General features: G+C 35.8%; 4 protein-coding genes across 4 annotated transcripts; 1 reads left to right on the top strand and 3 right to left on the bottom strand.

The window, feature by feature from the left end:
• Positions 1-3866: 3866 nt before the first annotated feature.
• Positions 3867-5928, top strand: LOC109237806 (vegetative cell wall protein gp1-like). Its single transcript, XM_019404185.1, has one exon. It carries the CDS (start codon positions 4014-4016, stop codon positions 5685-5687), a length of 1674 nt encoding a protein of 557 aa, XP_019259730.1. The 5' UTR covers positions 3867-4013; the 3' UTR covers positions 5688-5928.
• A 978-nt stretch (positions 5929-6906) lies between these two features.
• Positions 6907-7545, bottom strand: LOC109237802 (uncharacterized mitochondrial protein AtMg00810-like). The gene has a single exon (XM_019404181.1). It carries the CDS (start codon positions 7543-7545, stop codon positions 6907-6909), a length of 639 nt encoding a protein of 212 aa, XP_019259726.1.
• A 615-nt stretch (positions 7546-8160) lies between these two features.
• On the bottom strand, positions 8161-10826 carry LOC109237801. The gene is made up of 4 exons (XM_019404180.1): positions 10079-10826; positions 9846-10018; positions 9435-9773; positions 8161-8913 (listed from the first exon to the last, which is right to left on the bottom strand). The coding sequence occupies exons 1-4, from the start codon at positions 10824-10826 to the stop codon at positions 8161-8163; spliced, it is 2013 nt and encodes a 670-aa protein (XP_019259725.1).
• A 7666-nt stretch (positions 10827-18492) lies between these two features.
• On the bottom strand, positions 18493-20181 carry LOC109237805. The gene is made up of 2 exons (XM_019404184.1): positions 20039-20181; positions 18493-19108 (listed from the first exon to the last, which is right to left on the bottom strand). Exons 1-2 carry the CDS (start codon positions 20114-20116, stop codon positions 18791-18793), a joined length of 396 nt encoding a protein of 131 aa, XP_019259729.1. The 5' UTR covers positions 20117-20181; the 3' UTR covers positions 18493-18790.
• Between the last annotated feature and the right edge of the window lie 258 nt (positions 20182-20439).

The raw sequence follows: 20439 nt of genomic DNA, 5'->3' as shown, positions 1-20439 counted from the left end.
CCTAGCGGGCGTTCGCAGGCCGAAGTCCCTTCTATGTTTTAGTTTGTTTACCTTGTATCGAACAAACACTATGTATTTCCTTTCAGACTTGTTTTTAGCATTCTATAGTAGTCCGTGAGCTAGTGACACCAGACTCTGGGTAGAACTATGTTTCAAACTTCCGCACTTTTGGTTTTCAGTTGTGTTAATCTAAAATCTTCCGCTTATTTATTGTTCTCGTTTATTATATTGTTTGAATGAAATTAGTAAAAATGTTTCAAATGTTTGTCTTGCCTAGCTCCGATAGTAGGCGCCATCACGACCCTCGATGGTGGAAAATCCGGGTCGTGACATAGAGTTATGTCGTCGGCAAAGAATAGGTGAGAAATAGAGCGTCCGTGACGTAAGAGTTGTACAGGAAGCCATTTGTTATGGTCAATCGCCGCTTGTATTTGGCGTGATAAACGTTTCGTGCATAATATAAATATATATAAGGGAAAAGTGGATCACCTTGTCGCAGTCCCTTTGTGGGCGTAAAAAATTCAATGGGAGAGCCATTTAAGAGAATAGAGATGGATGATGTGGTGATGCACGACATAATGAACTTGATCATAGAGTGTGGGAAGTTGAAGAAATGTAGGGTTTCCTTGATGAATTCTCATTCCATTTGATAACATGCTTTTTCTAGATCTAATTTTTAATAGAAAATTGGATTGACTTCCTTTTTACGTCTGAAATGGGTAAGGAGTTCCTGTACTATGATTGTATTGTCTGAGGCACGACAATTTTGGAGGAAAGCAGATTGCTCCGGACTGATAATTTTATATAGAAAAAGTTTTTATCGGTCGACGATAATTTTGATTATTATTTTATAAAGAGTGTTACAGAGGCTAATAGGTCGGTATTGAGTGATGGATGATGGGTGTGCAACTTTTGGGATGAGACAGAGATAAGTTTGGTTAACCAATGGATGAATTACTTTGGTATTTGAAAACTTCGTTGCAAAAGGAGATTACTGTAGAGGCTGTATATGTCCAATATTTCTGATAGAAATATGGATGGCGACCATCAGGTCCCGGTGCCTTGAAAGGTTGGAAAGAGTTGGTAGTATGATTCTACTATTTCATTGACTATTGATTGGTCAAAAACCTAATTTCCTCCAAAAGTCTTTTAGTGCGGTGATGCGATTTCTTCTTCTCCGTTGTATAGTTGATAAGTGAAAGAATTTTGTGTTCGCATCTCCTTCTTGTAACAAATTTATACGTGATTTTAATCTCCAAAAGTCTTCTTCTAGCCTAAGTATTTCATTATATTTGTTAATAAGGTCTGTTTCTAAATAATATAAGAAAGTGCTGGTAGGGTATTTGGGGGATTTTTGAATACCATTGGTCTTGCTAGAATATTTCTTTTCTCCTTAAAGATGTTTCCAAACGTTGATTTATTACATTCCTGGACATCTTCAGTAAAATCTTTAATTGCATCAAATATATTTTTATTAGGGGTCCAGTTTGCAAGGATCAGTGCGTTAAATTGTGGGTGGGAGGTCAACATTTTTTCAAATCTGAATATATTAGTTCTCCTAAAGCTTTTATGAAGATTTATAAGTAATGGGCAATGGTCGTAGTGTGTTCGAGGTAAATATTGGATGTACGCATCCGAAAAATTATTAAGCCATTCATAATTCCCCATGCATCTATCAAGACGTTCTAGAATTCTTTGGTTGAGCATTCTTTTATTTGTCCACGTGTATTTACTGCCTCTATAACCAAGGTCTATTAATATAAACAATGGACACAATGACGGAAAAATGAAAAGAAAAACAAAGAATGATGAAGTTGTTTTATAGGTGAAGATTATTTCTTAAAGACACAAGACAGTTAATACTAGATAACATATAAGGAAATGAAACTGAAAAGAAGCTTAAGAGGTATATATCTGCAGTTTTTCGATGAGAAATTCACTGGTCACAAAAATTATTAAATTCTTGATTTGCTAGACAAATGAAAAGTTTTTGTCCATCAAAGAAAAACATTAAACATCTGCGATTTAAATATCGTGAGTGCTACTTGTTTCTTCACTATATTAAAATTCTTTCAAGGATAAACTAATACTTTTAGAGATTGTTTTTCCAGATACCAGTTTTGATATATGTCTTCTCTCATTTACATATTAGGCGAAAAGTAAAGAACAGAAAAAAGTTATACCAACATATACTCTCTTTCTTTGCCGTCCTTAATTTTCTGCAGTACAAGTAAATTTTCTTGTTTTTCCCTTGTTTGCATACATAAAGTATAGATTTTCTTATAAGGTTTATAAGGGAATTCGGAAGATCTAATTAGGTTTCAATTTTGACCTTTTTGGCCGTTAAATTTAACTCGCAAAAGATATAGCATGTCATAAACTTACTTATAGAGTTAATAAAGAAGACAAGATATGTAACTAGGTTTCAATTTTGACTTTTTGACCATTAAATTTAACTCGCAAAGAATATATAGTATGGCATTAAACGGAAGATACAACTAGGTCTTATTTGTGACTTTTTCGCGGTTTAACTCGCAAAGAATATATAGTATGGCATAAACTTACTTATAAGCTTAATAAAAGAAGATGGAAGATCTAAGAAGGTTTAAATTGTGATCTTTTGGTCATTAAACTCAACTCGCAAAAGCTAAATTATGGCGTAGATTTTCTAATGTGGTGAATAAAAGGAAAACAAAAAATTTAACTAGGTTTAAATTGTGACCTATAAATCGTCAAATTTTAACTCGCGAAAGTTGTTATATGTACGAATTGATTTCTTAATACATCAATAAGTGAAGATACGATGGATTAGGAAATTGCGTGAAAAGAAGAGATTGGCCTAACCTAATGCCAAGAGGACTTATTCTTCTCTTGACGACGATTTTTAATTGACTGACACTAAATATTGATACAGAGAAAAAGATTTAACTAGGTTTAAATTGTGATATTTTAGCTGTGAAGTTAAATTAAATTTAACCCGCTAAAACTATATAATGACATAAACTCAATGAAGTTCTTATTCCTTTTTCCTCATTGGCTTATACAGATAGATATTAGCAAAAAAGAACAGAATCCCAAGATGATCAAAGATTTAACTTATTTACCATTTACTTAATTAGAATTGTAGTAAGAAAATCCGCATTATAGTGTTTATGAATCTATGCTTCCGATTGCTTTCCAATTCATTGCTTGATTCCTCTTCTTCTTAAGTATTTTTCTTAAATTGAATAAAACTTTTCCTTTTTTTCCCCACTTTTTTAATCACTGTATTTTGTGCATCTATTGTATATAGATTTGCTTCAAACCAATTTAGGAAAAATTTCAATGTGTTGGGTGACAGGTTGGTGAGTATCTGAGAGTACACAAAACAAATGTAAGCAGATATAGTATTTAGTTTAATATATTTGAAAGCATTATAATATTTTTATTAAAAAAGGTTTCTGCTAAATTGGAGAAAAAAATAATTGGCTTTCTAAAAAAAAAAAACACAACAGCTATAAGCTCTCAGATATGACCACTTAATAGTAAATATTTGTATATTTAAAATTAATCATTAAATTGATCGTTTTTTACTCATATTCAACTATTATCGAAATTAATATTTCAAAATTCAAAGCCACCATAATTCATAAATTTTTTACATGTTCTTTTATTTAAAATGCTCGCCTATGTCAGTCACTCAGTCTCTAGTAAATCCGTGTAAAATTGAATTTTTAAAGAAATTAGTAAGCAAGCACTTTGGTTATTACTCTATGTTCAAAAGAATTGATCTTGGCTATAATATCTAAATTGGTATGTAGTCCACCCTCATTTATTTTTATGTCAAAATAGTTAAATGGTCACACCTAAGATCCATTCAAACTGCCAAAAAATTTAACAGAATCTAAAGTTTTCTCCCCTACAAATAGCAGCCAATTCTGAGCAAAGAAACACACAACAAACAACAAAGCCATTTGATCCCTAATATCCAAACATATTTTCTCCTCCTCCTCCTCCTCCTCCCCTGTTTAGCCATGGCAAGAAGGAAAGTGAGGCTTGCTTTCATTATTCGTGATGCCGAAAGGAAAGCCTCGTACAAGAAAAGAAAGAAAGGGTTGTTTAAAAAAGTTCTAGAACTCAGCACTCTTTGTGATGTTGAAATTGCTGCAATTATCTACAGCGCTTTCCACAGCGGCGCTGAGGTGTGGCCGTCACATGAACAGGTGATGGGAATCATTGAAAGATTTAGGGCTTTGCCGGAGATAGAGCAAAGCAAAAGGCAGGTGAACGTAGAAGGGTTCACTAGGCAAAGGATCAGGAAATTGGAGGATCAATTGAGGAAGATAAGAAAAGAAAACAGAATCAAGGAGTTCACTAACTTGATGTACGACTTGTTGGGTGGACAAGAGGTGCCCCAGAACATGCACCCTTATGATCTCAATGATTTGACGTATGTGATCGATCAAAACCTTCAAAAAGTGTACGAAAGAATGACGGAAGAAGCTAAGAAACAAGGTTTCACATTTGATGTCCCTCTTACGGGACCAATAAGTCCCCCTAGAGGGACCAACTTCGAGGAGCCAAGGGCTCCCTTGGCTCCTCCTCCGGTTGTCCCTACAACGGCTCCAACATCGGTGATTCGTCCAATGGCTTCAATATCGATGGTTCGTCCAATGGCTCCATCGATGGTTCGTCCATTTGCTGCTTCTTCATATGCTCCTCCTCTTCTGGTGCCTCCTCCACCATTCGTTCATCCTGCGAGTCTTTCAAGGGCTCTTTCTCCAGTGGCTCCTCCCCGAATGTTTCGTCCTGTAGGTCTTTCAATCTGGCCTCCTGCTCCCGTGTCTCAGCAAATTTTTCGTCCTATGGTTGCGCAGATGGTTTCTCCAATGCCTCGGGTGGTGGATACTAGAAGCTGGGCAACAATAGTAGCTTCGTCTCCAATGCCTCCAACAGTCGCTCCCAGAAGCTGGGCTCCAAGAGTAGCTTTTCCATTGCCTCCAGCGGCAGCTCCTAGAAGTTGGGCTCCAAGCTTAGCTTCTCCAATGCCTCCAGCGGCGGCTCCTAGAAGCTGGGCTCCACTAGTAGCTTCTCCAATGCCTCCAGCGGCGGCTCCTAGAAGTTGGGCTCCAAGTGTAGCTTCTCCAATACCTCCTAGAAGTTGGGCACCAAGTGTAGCTTCTCCAATGCCTCCAGCGGCGGCTCCTACTCCAAGTGTAGCTTTTCCGATGCCTCCAGCGGCGGCTCCTAGAAGTTGGGCTCCAAGTGTAGCTTCTCCAATGCCTCCAGCGGCGCCTCCTAGAAGTTGGGCTCCAAGTTTAACTTCTCCATTGCCTCCAGCGGCGGCTCCTAGAAGCTGGGCTCCGCGAGTAGCTTCTCCAATGCCTCCGGCGGTGGCTCCTAGAAGTTGGGCTCCGGGAGTAGCTTCTTCATTGCCTCTACAAATGGCTCCAGCAATGTCGCCTAGAATGGATTTTCCTATGATTCCTGTACTGTCTGCAAGGACGTCTTCACCAATGGTTCCTTCAGTGACACCACCAATGGCGAATTCAATGAACTCTTCAGTGGATGCATCAATGCCAGTGACTAACTATCAAAACTATTTCTATGGCAATCCTCCTGATTGGGAAGAAGATGCTTTAATGGCTTTTGTTAATGGTACTTGCAACATCTTTGAAGAACCAAACCACCACAACAACAATTTCTAAGGACCTAGACCAACAATGTCCGACCATCATTAAGTCTGTTTCAATTTTTGAGTCATGTCTTGTCTCTTTTACTGTTTGTGTGTCTGTCTGCGTCGTGTCGTCGAATGTGTCTTTTTTATTGTTTACCTGTCTGCTGTGTCGTGTCGTCGAATGTGTCTCTTTTATTATTTACCTGTCTGCTGTGTCATGTAATTCTCCACATCTCTTTCCCTTTGTCCTCATCAAAAGTGTCAGTCTGTCGCGTCTATTGTCTCTTTCAGTTTGTTACATTTATAATGAATGTTTGTTTATGTTTACTGCATACTCTAATATTTATTTGCGCCTTTATTTTTGTTGTTATTACTACTGAATGTGTTGTTACTATTCTAGCTTGGTTCATACACGTACATAGCATTTGAAAGGCACAAACATTCAGAAAAGAAAAAAAGATAGGGGGGAAGTGACGCACATACATAATTCTTAAACAAGAGATGGTAATTAAGTCCAATTTGAGCGCTGAAAATTAGTAAAAGTCCAAATTTGGTGAAGAAATAACTTTATATTGAGCGTCTATATATTAATGATGAAATGGATGGAATTATATCTGAGTACACTAATTGTAACTCTACTGAAGAATTCTATATATGCGGACATTTACAAATCGGAGTCTTTGATTATCTTCTCAGTACTCGGCCTCTTTAGAAATGTTCATTGCTGAATCTGTTAGCACTTGTTTTATTAAAAAAAAAATTGAATCATCCACCATCTCTAATTCAAAGAGCGTGGACGATAATATATAGATAGCAGCACAGTACAAAATGTCAAAGTTAAGCCCTAGGTCTGCCATTGTGAGCTTTAGAGAAGAAGAAGGAAGAGGAAAGAGAGAGAAACTGAACTCATTTCTTCACTCACTAAAAAAAGGAAATGTATTGTACATATACATATATAATCACCGACTTTATCACTTAACTAACTAACTCTAATTGTCACTAATACATCTTCTAGAACAGTACAGCATAAATAGCTATAGGTACAACTACACTTAAGCTACTAATTTCTACACTCCCCCTCAAGTTGAGAATGGAAAATGTTTTTCATTCCCAACTTGGATACCAAAACTGCATGTTGTTGATGTCCCAAGGCTTTTGTCAAGATGTCCGTTGGTTGCTCATTACTTCCTATGTGTCCAGTTTTGATCAGCCCCTCTTGGATCTTTCCCTTATGAAGTGACAATCAATTTCTATATGTTTAGTTCTTTCGTGATAAACGGGTTTGCAGCAATCTGCAAGGCAGCTTTGTTGTCACAAAACAACTCCATAGGCTCTGTAACATCAATTGTTAGTTCCTTTAGCAGACCCCTTAACCATGTCAACTCTACCACTGTATGAGCCATACTTCTGTACTCAGCCTCAGCTGAGCTCCTTGAGATGGTGGACTGCTTCTTTGCTTTCCATGAAATGAGAGAATTCCCTAGTTTGACACAGAATCCTGTTACTGATTTCCTGGACATGGGACATGCTCCCCAATCTGAGTCACAAAAACCTTGAACTCTTTCTGTACTATTGCTCGACATTAGAAGTCCTAGTCCTGGTTGATCTTTAATATATTTCACAACATGTAATGCAGCCTCATAATGAGACTTCTTTGGAGCATGCATAAACTGGCTTAGGCTCTGCACAGCATATGCAATATCAGGTCTTGTGATTGTCAAGTACAAAAGCTTTCCAATTAATCTTTGAAAGAGACTTCTGTCTTCCAGGATGCTCTCACCAGTGTTCTCCTTCACAATCTCATCAAACTCTATGCTTGTAAGCTTCAAATTCCGTTCCATTGAGGTCTTCTTGGGCTTTGAACCTGAGAGTCCTGCTTCTGAAATCATCTCCAAGGCATATTTCCTTTGGGACATAAAAATACCTTCTGATTATCTAGCAATTTCAATTCCTAGAAAATATCTCAATTCTCCAAGGTCTTTTAGCTTGAAGTTCTGATGCAAAGATGTTTTTGATGCCTCAATCTCCTTTAGATCATTACCTGTAATGAGTAAGTCATCTACATAGACAAGTATGAGAACAAATTTTCCATTAGTAGTTTTAGTAAACAGAGAATAATCATGTCTGCTTTGATGGAAACTAGATTTGAGAAGAGCTTGTGTCAGTTTCAAATTCCATTGCCTAGAGGCTTGTTTCAAGCCATAGAGGGATTTGAGTAGTCTACATACCCTATGCTCCCCCTGGCTACCAAATCCCTGAGGCATAGTCATGTAGACTTCTTCATGTCAGTCACCATTCATAAATGCATTGTGGACATCCATTTGATAAAGTGGCCAGTGTCTAAGTGCAGCAACTGCAATGACAGTTCTGACTGTAGTCATCTTGGGTACAGGAGAGAATGTATCATGAAAGTCAATACCTTCTTGTTGAGTATACCCCTTGTCCACTAGTCTTTCCTTAAACCTCTCTACTGTGCCATCAGCATTATATTTAATCTTGTAAACTCATTTACACCCTATAGGAACTTTGCCAGGAGGCAGAGTCACAACCTCCCAAGTGTTGTTTTGTTCTAATGCCTCAATTTCAAGTTTTATAGCCTTGATCCACCTGTCATCTTTGACAGCCTGGGAGAAAGATGTTGGTTCAAGATCAGAAGAGAAAGAGGCTAGGAAGGACTGAAAGGGAGATGAGAGGTGAGAATAGGAAATGAATTTATGTATAGGGTAAAGTGATGAAGCAGAAGCAGATGAAGAAGGTAAGGGATGATGAATATAGTCAGTCAACCAGATGGGAGCTTTGGAGATCCTAGCTGATTTCCTAATTTGAGTAGTTGGGATGGTAGTTGGATGTGAGTTGGATGCATCAGGAGGAGTAGATGCCAACTCTGTGGGCAAATGAGGAGCAGAGGAAGATGATGGGGTAGGATCAATAGGGAAATCAGCAGGGGAATCAGAAGAAGGGTAAGGTGAGTCTGTGAAATCATTTGAAGGATCAGGGATAGGAACTAGTGTCTTATTAGTAGCAGAGGGTACTGGTGTTATGTTGGAGGATGGAAATATATCTGAAGCAAGGTGATTGGGAGTAGGATCAGGAGTCACTAGGAACTTGTGTTTGGAATGTTTGAAGGGGAATATTTCTTCCTTAAAGACAACATCCCTACTAAATATGAACTTGTTAGCAGCAATATCATATACTTTATATCCCTTTTGTGTTGGTGCATATCTCATGAAGACTCCAGGTGTAGATTTAGGGTTGAACTTATCATGAAAATCAATCGTTGTGGCATAGCAAATTAAAGACAACCCAAGGTTCTCATGTGAGCAAAAGAAGGAGGCTTTCCATGGAACATCTCATAAGGAGATTTTCCTTGTAGGACAGAACTAGGCAGCCTATTTATGATGTATGTTGCTTTTAGAATGCAATCACCCCAGAATTTCAAGGGTATGCTTGCTTGAAATCTTAAGGCTCTTCCTATTTCAAGAAGGTGTCTGTGTTTTCTCTCCACAACTCCATTTTGTTGTGGAGTGTGAACACAGCTGCATTGATGAATTATCCCTTTGGATTTTAAAAGATTGAAACAAAGAGTGTTAAAAAATTCATGCACATTGTCTGATCTGACACAATTGACAGTAGTTTCAAACTGATTTTCTATAAGCTGAAGGAAGTCTTTCAAAACAACATATACATCACTCTTGAGTCTTAAAAGAAAAACCCATGTCATTCTAGTATAGTCATCAACAAGAGTTAGAAAGTATTTGAAGCCATTGTAAGTACATACTCTATAGGGTAACCAAACATCCATATGGACTAGATCAAAAGAAGAAGTAGATTTAGAAGTGCTGATAGGAAATGGTAATCTAACTTGTCTAGCAAGAGGACAAACAGGACAATTACAAACAGATGACTTAGATAAGTATTTGTTTATCTCAGGTATAGTCTGTAAGACTGCAATAGGGGCATGTCCCAATCTTTGATGCCACAAAGAGCTTGAACTTGGTTGATTTGAAACTGTCATACGTTTGGAGGAGGAAAGAGCAGTAGCAGGTTCTGAAGGATTAAATATGTAGAGACCACCTTTGAGTCTACCAATCCCCTTCACCTTACCACTGAAGAGGTCCTGAAAGATGAAAAAATCAGGATAAAAATGGACAGCACTGTTTAACTCTTTAGTATATTTGGATATAGACACCAAGTTATACTTGAATTCAGGCACATAGAGAACATTATGAATGGTTTCTGAGTTAAGCAAGTTGCAGGAACCAGTATGAGTAATTTTGGTGCTACTACCATTTGGTAGGTGGACTGAAGATGCCATAGGTTCAGGTATTTGGATGATACTTGACAAGAGATTCAAGGATGATACTATATGATTTGAGGCACCAGAATCAATAATCTAACAACTATGTTCAGTTAGTGATTTACCTGCCATGTTGGCAACTTCTGCTGGCTCAGGTTCCTTGCTCAACAGTTTGAGGATCTGCTGATATTGCTCTGGAGTGAATCCTTGTATAGTTGGAACAGTTGGAACATTCTGCATAGCATATGCCTTTCCTGCACTTTGAACCTCATCACCTGCATTCACATTATGAGCCATAGGTCCATTGTTGTCATGCATTCCTCTCCTCTTACTGTTGTTAAACTTAAAGCCTGGTGGATATCCATTGAGTTTGTAGTAATTATCTCTTGTATGTCCCTTCATCTTGCAGTAATCACATACCAATATATTGTTCCTTCTAGGTCTGATGTTGGAAGCATTTGTTGTTACTAGTGCACTGCTCTCCATTCCTAAAGGTGCACCTCCTACTATTCCATTCTGTGTAGTAGAACCAACATTTATCCTTTGACTTTCCTCTTGAACAATCATGGAATATGCCTGGTCCAGTGTTGGTGTAGGATGCGTCATCAGGATTTGACTCCGTTGTGGTGCATAAGTCTCATTCAACCCCATTAAAAACTTCATAAATTTCTGTTGGTGCAAAAACACTACAAACTGTCTGGACTTCTCACAATCACAACCAGTAAATGGAATAATTGATTCAAATTCATCCCAGAGGTCATTCAACCTAGAAAAATATACAGACACACTAGAGATTCCTTGTGTCAAGGAACTTATTTCCTTATTCATGTGATAGATCTTTGTAGCATTTACTTTATCAAACCTATCCTTCATAGATTTCCATACCTTTTATGCATCTGAAGAATACACAATTCCTCTCCTAAGTTCTGGCACTACTGAACTTCTGATCCATGACTAGACTATTGCATTGCATCGTTCCCATTGTCTCAGTCTGAAGTTATCTTTCTCATATTGAGCCCTAGTACAGGTTTCGTCTATAAAACCTAACTTATTCTTTACCAAAATCGACATTGTCATAGATCTACTCCATTCCGAATAGTTTTCTATTCCAATTAGCAATTCTGGTACAAGTGAGATACCTGGTGTGTCTGAAGGATGTACATACAGCAGATCGTCAATCAATTGTTTGAATGTTTGCATGTGATGACTCAGCAGTTGCATCAGGAGTATCAACAGCCATTTCAGCAGAAAATCAAACAGTTTCTGAGAATTTCTTAATCGGAAGACGATTTTAGAAGAACAGCTAGAAATAGTTGAAGAAAAAGAAAAGAAACATAGATCTAGAAGAAATGATTGGATGCTGGAGCTCGAGAATCAGAATCGCTTGGATCCGGGCTGTGATACCATGTCAAAGTTAAGCCCTAGGTCTGCCATTGTCGAGCTCTGAGCTTTAGAGAAGAAGAAGGAAGAGGAAAGAGAGAGAAACTGAACTCATTTCTTCACTCACTAGAAAAAGGAAATGTACTGTACATATACATATATAACCACCGACTTTATCACTTAACTAACTAACTCTAATTGTCACTAATACATCTTCTAGAACAGTACAGCATAAATAGCTATAGGTACAACTACACTTAAGCTACTAATTTCTACACAAAATAACAAAAGTAAAGGAGCCAACCTCTCTGCACCTAAAAAGGATGGAACAGAGTACTTCATCCATAAAAGTGTGGTTTTTATTAGTTCACCAAAAATTGTAGGAAAATGACACCAAATAATAATAATAATACTGCTTCAATATTATTTGTAAGAGGATACACCGATTGATTTGAGTCGTGTCGGGCACTATCCTAAGAAACTATTTCAGCAATGTAAAATGTTTTCCCAGGATAAAACAAGTCCATCTCTAATTTATTTAGAGGATACAGGAATCAACAAAATATTAATAATAAATCCAGCAAGTTTGGAATGAGGAAATAAGCACACGTTATAAAAGAAATTGAAACACACAAAAGGCTACACGTAATTGAAAAAGGAGAAGGCTTGTAGTGATGATTACTAATCATTAGCAATCATGAGAGAGCAAAGTATTTGCTGGTGTTTTCGGAGGGTATAGGAAGTGGGTATTTATAGTTGTACAATTGTATAAGAAGATGACAAGTATTCATCTACTTGTCAAAAACATTCCATGCAAAGAGACAAGTGTTATGTCTCCTCTACCACTTGTTTATGGCTTCGCCATTTGGCCATATATCTCCATGCAAAGGCCACATGGTAGATTTTCATGACCACTTGTAAAATTAAAAGAACACATGGATATTTAAAAATTTTAAAATACTCCCACAATCCCCACATATTTTCAAAATTTACAAGAGAAGGATAAAGGAATGGAAGAATAGACTTGCTGGATTTGCATAGTCCAAATGTAATAGGTTTGGTGTCTTCTGGACTATGAACCAAACTTAGACCAATAAAATTTAACTCACAGAATTACTGATGAAATATAATATTTCTATGAACTAATAATTTTTATTGTAAGTCAGAGATTTTATCAATCACATTTTAACCCCCGGTAATTTTGTTGTTCAACGCGATTTTGCACCCAATAGGCCATGCGCGTGCCTGGTTATTCATGAGAGCTCTAGAGACTAGGCCAAAATCTCATAGGAGCGGTCCACTCCACTCTCATATAGGTGAATTCATCAAGTGTATACTGCTTTTAAATACACCATTCATAAGGACTATGAATTTCATTAAGAGTTATAACTCAGCTTCTCAAGTAGTAGCAGTTAAGCACTCTCTTTTAGTGCATCAGTGCCAATATTGACTTGTTATTACCCATATGAACCTACTTCATGGGATCTCCAATCACATAGGTTGGGTTACCATCTCTATTGACAACATGTCGGCCTTAACCCCATCTCTTTTGAGGTTAGAAGAATTAATTTTCTTCCCACGGGTTTAGTCAGAGGATCGGCCAAATTTATCTCTGACTTCACATAATCAATGGAAATTATTCCATCTCTCAACAGCTGTTTTATGACATCATGTCTCAATTTCATGTGTCTACTTTTACAATTATAAGATTTATTCTTTGCAATAACTATTGCCGCTTGACAATCACAATGCATATACACAGGAGGCAATACGTCCTTTATTAAAGGGATATTAGCTAAGAAGTTTCTTAGCCACTCAGCCTCAGAACCAGCTAATTCCAGAGCTACAAACTCTGATTCCATAGTCGCTCTAGCAATGATCATCTGTTTAGCTGATTTCCACGATATTGCACCACCACCAAGGGTGAATACATAACCACTAGTGGATTTTGTCTCATCTGAATCAGAGATCCAGTTTGCATCACCGTACCATTCTAAAGTAGAAGGAAATCCACTATATAGGATACCACAATTCATGGTTCCTCTCAAATATTCCATTAGTCTATCTAATGCAGACCAATGCTCTCTGTTGGGATTATGAGTATGTCTACTCAGTCTACACACTGCATAGGCTATATTAGGCCTTGTAAAATTCATTAAATGCATCAGACTCCCAATAATCTGAGCATATTTAGACAGAGCAACTGGATCACCATTATTCTTTTTCAACTGAGAGTTAGCATCAAAAGGAGTGATCACTGCTGTGACACTAAAATATTCAAACTTCTTAAGAAGTCTCTCAACATAATGTTCTTGTGACAACATTATGCCATCTTCACTCCTTATAACTTTAACTTCCAATATCATATTTGCTACATCCAAATCTTTCATATCAAAATTAGAAGACAAAAATAATTTAGTACTTTGCACAATATTTAAACTTGTACCAAATATAAGCATGTCATCAACATATAGACATATTATCACATAATCATTGTCTACCACTTTAGTATAAACACATTTATCCACCACAACTGAAGAAAAACCATCCTCTGTAAGACTTGTTCAAATTTCTCATACCACTGCTTAGGAGCTTGTTTAAGGCCATAAAGCGATTTAATTAATTTACAAACTTTATTTTCTTGACCAGGAATGCCACAACCTTCAGGTTGAACCATATAAATATCTTCTTCTAAATCACCATTTAGAAAAGCAGTTTTCACATCCATTTGGTGGATAAAAAGCTTACGGATTAAAGCTAAGGCAATTAAAACTCGAATAGAAGAAATTCTAGTCACTGGTGCAAATGTATCAAAATAATCTATATTTTGTTTTTGAGAAAATTCTTTTGCTACAAACCGAGCTTTATATTTATCTAAAGATCCATCAAGATTAAATTTTCTTTTGAAAATCCATTTATAACCAATAGGTTTTGCACCAGGAGGTAAATCGGTTAAAATCCATGTATTATTTTTCTTAATAGAATCAATTTCAATTTTTATTGCCTTTTTTCAATATTTAGCATCTGAAGAATATATAGCTTCAAAGAAATTTGATGGTTCATTATTGACAAGAAAAGTTTGAAAATCATTTCCATAAGAAAAATATTCTTTCCTAGGCCCTTTACTCCTTCTCAGTTCCTCATTAGAGGTAATTTCTCTATTTGTTTCAACAGGTGTATGAAAAATTTTATCAGACAGTGGATAAATATATTCAAAGAACTCAGCATTCTTTGTTACAATTATAGTATTGCAATCAAGCACATCACTTTTCAAAACAAGGAATCTATATGCAGCACTATGTTCAGTGCATCCAATAAGCATGTAATCAGCAATTTTAGAACCTATTTTTCTCTTTTTAGGTTCAGGCAACAGAACTTTAGCAAGGCACCCCCACACTTTTAAATATTTCAAATTAGTTTTATAACCCTTCCACAATTCATACGGAGTTTTGCCAGTTCTTCTATGTGGTATTCTATTTTGTAAATGACATGCAGATAAAATAGCTTCATCCCACAATTATCAGGAGCATTAGAACTAACTAACATATAGTTCATCATCTCTTTCAATACTCTATTTTTTCTTTCAGCTACTCCATTTGACTCAGGTGAATAAGGCGGAGTTACTTCATGAATAATTCCATTATTTTCACAAAATTCATTCAAAGATAAATATTCTCCACCTCTACCAGATCTTATTCTCTTGATTTTTCTACTAAGTTGATTTTCAACCTCAGTTTTATAAGAAATAAAAGCATTAAATGCATCATCTTTATTTCTAAGCAAATACAACTTCGTATATCTAGAAAAATCATCAATAAAAGTCACATAATATCTTTTACCACCTCTAGTCATAGTCTGCTTCAAGTCGCCTAAATCAGTGTGAATTAAAGATAACACTTCAGTTTCTCTATTTATAAAAAACAAGTCTTTCTAGTACTTTTAGCTTCAGCACATATTTCACACTTGTTAATATTATTTGAGTCTAATCTAGATATTAATCCTAACGACTGCATTTTCTTTATATACGCGACATTAACATGTCCTAGTCTAGCGTGTCACAAAGAAATTGACTCAACCATATAAGCAAAAGAAGATGTATTTTTGTTGCTGGTATAAAAAATATTAATCACAAATAAACCATGGTTACAATATCCATTGCCCACAAAAATATCATTTTTGGTCAATACGACCTCATTATTTTCAAATGAAACCTTCACTCCAACTTTTTCTAATAACCCCACAGAAACCAAATTGGTTTGGATATTAGGAACATGCAATACATCACTCAATGCTAGAGTTTTACCAGATGTGAGTTTGAGAAGAATTTTTCCTTTCCCAAGAACACGAGTTGTTCTTGAGTCACCAAGATAAATAGTTTCTTCTCCTTCCTCAACTTGGGTGTAAGACAAAAATTCATTTTTGTTTGCACAAATGTGCCTAGTAGCACCAGAGTCTATCAGCCAATTTCTCACACTGGACACATTATTTATTTGGAAAATAACCGCAACAACTATATTATCCGCTTTGGTCAAATTTAATTTTTACTTAGAAAGATTGTCATTTATCCCAACTCTTCTCTTGCATTAAGGTGCATTTTTCTTAAGGGTTTTGATATTAGCATTAGATATGTAACCATGTCTATCTACATGCCTGTATTTTGACATTAGTGTCTGCCAAAGTTGTGGATGCAATAATGTATTTGCAACACCATGGATATCTGGCAGGACAGGTGGAACAGTAGCAGCGGAGATAACACCAAAATTGGTAGCGCCATCAAAATTTCCGCAATAGTATTACTTGCCATAGTTTCTTAGATTGTAAGGAAATCACACCGAAAAATAACAATAATAATACTGCTTCAATATTATTTGTTAGAGGATATACGGATTGACTTGAGTCATGCCGGGCACTGTCCTAAGAAACTATTTCAGCAATGTGAAATGTTTCCCCGGGATTAAACAAGCTCATCTCTAATTTATTTAGAGGATACATGAATAAATAAAATATTAATAATAAATCCAGCAAGTTTGGAATGAGGAAATAAACACAGGTTATAAAAGAAATTGGAACACACAAAAGGCTACACTTAATTGAAAAAGGAGAAAGCTTGTAGTGATGATTTAATCATTAACAATCATGAGAGAGCAAAGTATTTGTTGGTGTTTTCGAGGGTATAGGAAGTGGGTATTTATAGTTGTAGAATTGTGTAAGAAGATGACAAGTGTTCATCTACTTGTCAAAAACATTCCATGCAAAGAGACAAGTGTTATGTCTTCTCTACCACTTGTTTATGGCTTTGCCATTTGACCATATATTTTCATGCAAAAGGCCACATGATAAATATTCCGGACCAGTTGTAAAATTAAAAGAACACATGGCTATTTAGAAGTTTTAAAATACTCCCACAAAAATGTGCTAGTAATCCCTCCTGTACATATTAGTCGTAAAATCACGCTAATCTCTAAAAAAAAAAAAAAATTCTTGGTTAAGGGTTCCATTGATAATTAATGAGACCCCAAGGAGTATACAAGGATGGAAATGTAATTGAGAAGTGAATTACACGTACTAGAAAACTGCAAAAGTGTAAGAGGTGTTCTTGCTTTTAATTACCCTTGTGTTTTTTCGTCTTAAAATTAATTTTATTTTGAAGAAATATTAGCGAGTAGGAGTGTACATAGGTTGGGTTGGTTCGGCCTTTTCAATTACCAAACCAAACCAATGGTATCGGGTTTTTAAATCTATAAACCAAGCCAAACCAGACCAACAAAATCAGATTTTTCAATCTCGGAGTTTTCGGTTTTTTTTTTCCCGATAATATCTTCATAGCACAAAATATGTTACTTGTACTCCAAATATTTCTTTAATCCTAGTAAGATATAACTATATAATGTATTTTTCAATAAAATAACATAATTATATGAGATAAGGCATAGCATTATACTAAAATATCCAATAACAAAGATAATAAAATTGCATAAAGCAAATATTGCTGGTTAATAAATCATAATGAAAATTAACATAATCTAATAATACCATATAGGTCATGCTAAAATAAGTACAGCTAATAAGTACTAGTAATAATTACATAATTAAGCACGAAAGAAAAAAATAAACTAAGTCATGTTTATGTCCAACACTATCGTCATTCCTAGCGTCGGATTGAATTTGTTTTGTTAGCATTAGCATTAATTTGAACTTTGTTTGAGTTATTACATTTATACGCTATAAAATTTATGTTCAAGAATGTTAAGTTCAAACTTGAAATAATACGTTAAAAAAATAAAACTATGAAAAAGTTTAAGAAATATTTACAAATTATATTATAATAAATATTTATATGTATAAAATATTTTAAAATTTATGTAAATGTACTATCGGGCTGGTTTGGTTTCGATTTGACTTTCTTTAGTTAAAATCAATTATGGTCGAATTTTTTCTCCAATATCAAACCAAATCACATCGGATTTGTTTTCAATTTGACTCGAATTATCGATTTGGTGCGGTTTATTAGTTTTCTTTGCACACCCCTATTAGCGAGGTCCCTTCCTTGATATTCTCTCGCCATACCACTCGATATAACTTAGGGGAATTTAGTACACATTTATTGTAAAGACATTTTGAGAGAAGAACTCACACTTTTATAAAAAGCCTTTTTGCGCAATCATCCAGGTAAGTTTTTTGGCTAAATTCAAGGTGGAATTGAAATAGATTCCACTCATTAATGGTTGAAGTTAACCCCTTAATGGAGTAAATAGTTGGGAATATTCATTGAGAAAAGCTGGAGTTTGTGGTTCAAATCACATTTGGTATTTATGATTTTAATAATGCAATATATCTCAATTATGAAGCATATTATCAGTATTTTAGAAGCACTATGACCAAATTAAAAACCAAAAACTTAGATTGACCTTTATTGCTCATTCATGCAACTTTATGATTAAGTCGACCCGTTCCCAGCCTATATATACACGAAGAGCAGAAGAAGATAACGTACGTAAAGAAGACAAGATCCTCGCAAAATTTAACACCAACTGCCACTAATTCCATCTATCATATCATGGCTTAATTACTTAGTATATCGGCGCCACCTAGAGTTATGATTTTAGACATATATCACATTGAGGACCTCCTTCCTATATATTATTTGTTGGAATAGATATTACCCATATATGATCATTTGAAAATGTAGTACATAGGTAAGAACTTGACATACAAAAGCAACCCAAGAATAAAAATCTAACTACCAAGAATTGACAAGGATAAAAGGGCAGCTCTAACAAGAGTTGCAAAAGGAAATATCAAACCAACCCTACAAGAGCAACATTGGAGAACATCAAAAGTTGCTCCACTTATTCTTCTATAACATAGACAATTGCCCTATGAAGACTCGATTTTGCTACCAATTTGAACCGCTAATAGCAACCAATCTTGAGGCATCAAACTAGTATAGAAATTGTCTAAAGCACATTGTTAGTTGGAGGCCCTCCGGACCGATTATCCGCCATGTAGCCAGTTGGTCCTGTTCCAGCAGCATTGACTTGGCCTGGATGGTTGGCATGATCAACACCATAAGAGTCTCCAGTACTGGAATTGTCAATGTTGGTCAAGTTGGCAGCTGCATAAGGGTCTGAAGCTCCTGGTTCATGCTTTGGCTCATGTTGTGCAATCTTCTCTGCAGCTTTGTTGACATGCAGATCCATTGCTGCTTCTGCCTCTCTTGCCAATCTTACCTCATGTGCTATTTCCACTCTTGTCTTTGCCACTTCCTTCTGAGCCTATAACATTTGGAAACAGATTTAAATTATATATAGTGACAATATAAGAATTTTTACACTATTACTATGTATTAAGTAGTTCTTTACTTGTTATAACAGGTAACATGCATATTTAACATTATTTCAGGTTACCAATCAATATTAATTGTAAACAGGGCCGTATCTAGGTTTTAGGACATGGATTCATGTGAACTCATACTCCTGTTCCTAAACCATTTATAACAATATTATATTTTTTAAAATTACTTAAATATATGTGCGTGCACCCAAGCTCAATTACTCCTGTGGCGCAATATTTATTGGATGCACCTCTATAAGTGAAATTAGTGGTTCAAACCCCACTCTGGATGATCTTGTTTTCGAAATGGAGTATAGATATATGTGAAAATCAGTAAGATTTCAAAAAGTATAATTTTGAACCTATATCAAAAGTGCAGTGGGTTCACTGTAAGAGACTAATGTTAAACCCATCAAATGTGAATTCTAGATCCATCTCTTTATACAATAGTGCCCCATCCTCTTGAAATCCTGGATCCGCCTCTAATTGTAAAGGATTATCTGTAACTACTCTTTAAAAGCTCGTTTAGTACGAGGGATACAGAATAATTAACCACGAGATTAAATTTGAGATGAGTTTATTCCTCGTTTGGTTGGGATAAAATCGCAGTATAACTAATCTAGAAATTAGTTATCCGGGATTGTAGTGTCTTTTTATCCTTATGGGAGGGTGAGATAACAATCCCGAAATAATTAGTTCTGGAATAATTACTCCTGGAATAACTTGTTTCCAAACCAAACAACTCATGATTTGATTGTTTAAATAATTTTTACTCTGTCATAAAATAGGAAAATTGTTTATGATGCCTTTAAATATTCAGTCTTTAACAGAGATTGAAGCATTCTGTATATGTTAATTTATGTAATTCTTACTTTTTCCTCCTCCTTGGCTTCTGCTTTGGCCTTGCGCATGGCGCTCATATCATTGAACTTTTCCTTGATAGCCTGCATTTTTTGCTTCCAAACTACTTCACAAAGAACTCAGACAGATAATATTTGAAGAGAGATATTGATTTTAGACTAAAAACTCTTATCCTTGAGCTACTATATATAGGCTTGATTGTAACTATAATTAGCTAGGCAATGGTTAAAAACCATTCTTCCTATTCCGTTAAAAGAGATCTTGTTTTTCTCAATACAATGGTGAGAAAGCACAAGACGTGTCAATAACCAAGACTCTTTATATATCAATGTTTGTGGGATTTTGCTTTTACTTGAACGGGTCTTGTCTTAAAACAGTGGTAGTGCACCTTTTTCCTCTTTAACTCCTCCCC

The sequence above is a fragment of the Nicotiana attenuata genome, unplaced genomic scaffold (assembly GCF_001879085.1).
Source record: "Nicotiana attenuata strain UT unplaced genomic scaffold, NIATTr2, whole genome shotgun sequence".
NCBI lineage: Eukaryota > Viridiplantae > Streptophyta > Magnoliopsida > Solanales > Solanaceae > Nicotiana > Nicotiana attenuata.
Note: the sequence above shows the minus strand (reverse complement) of the source record. Positions and strands in the feature narration are given on the sequence as shown.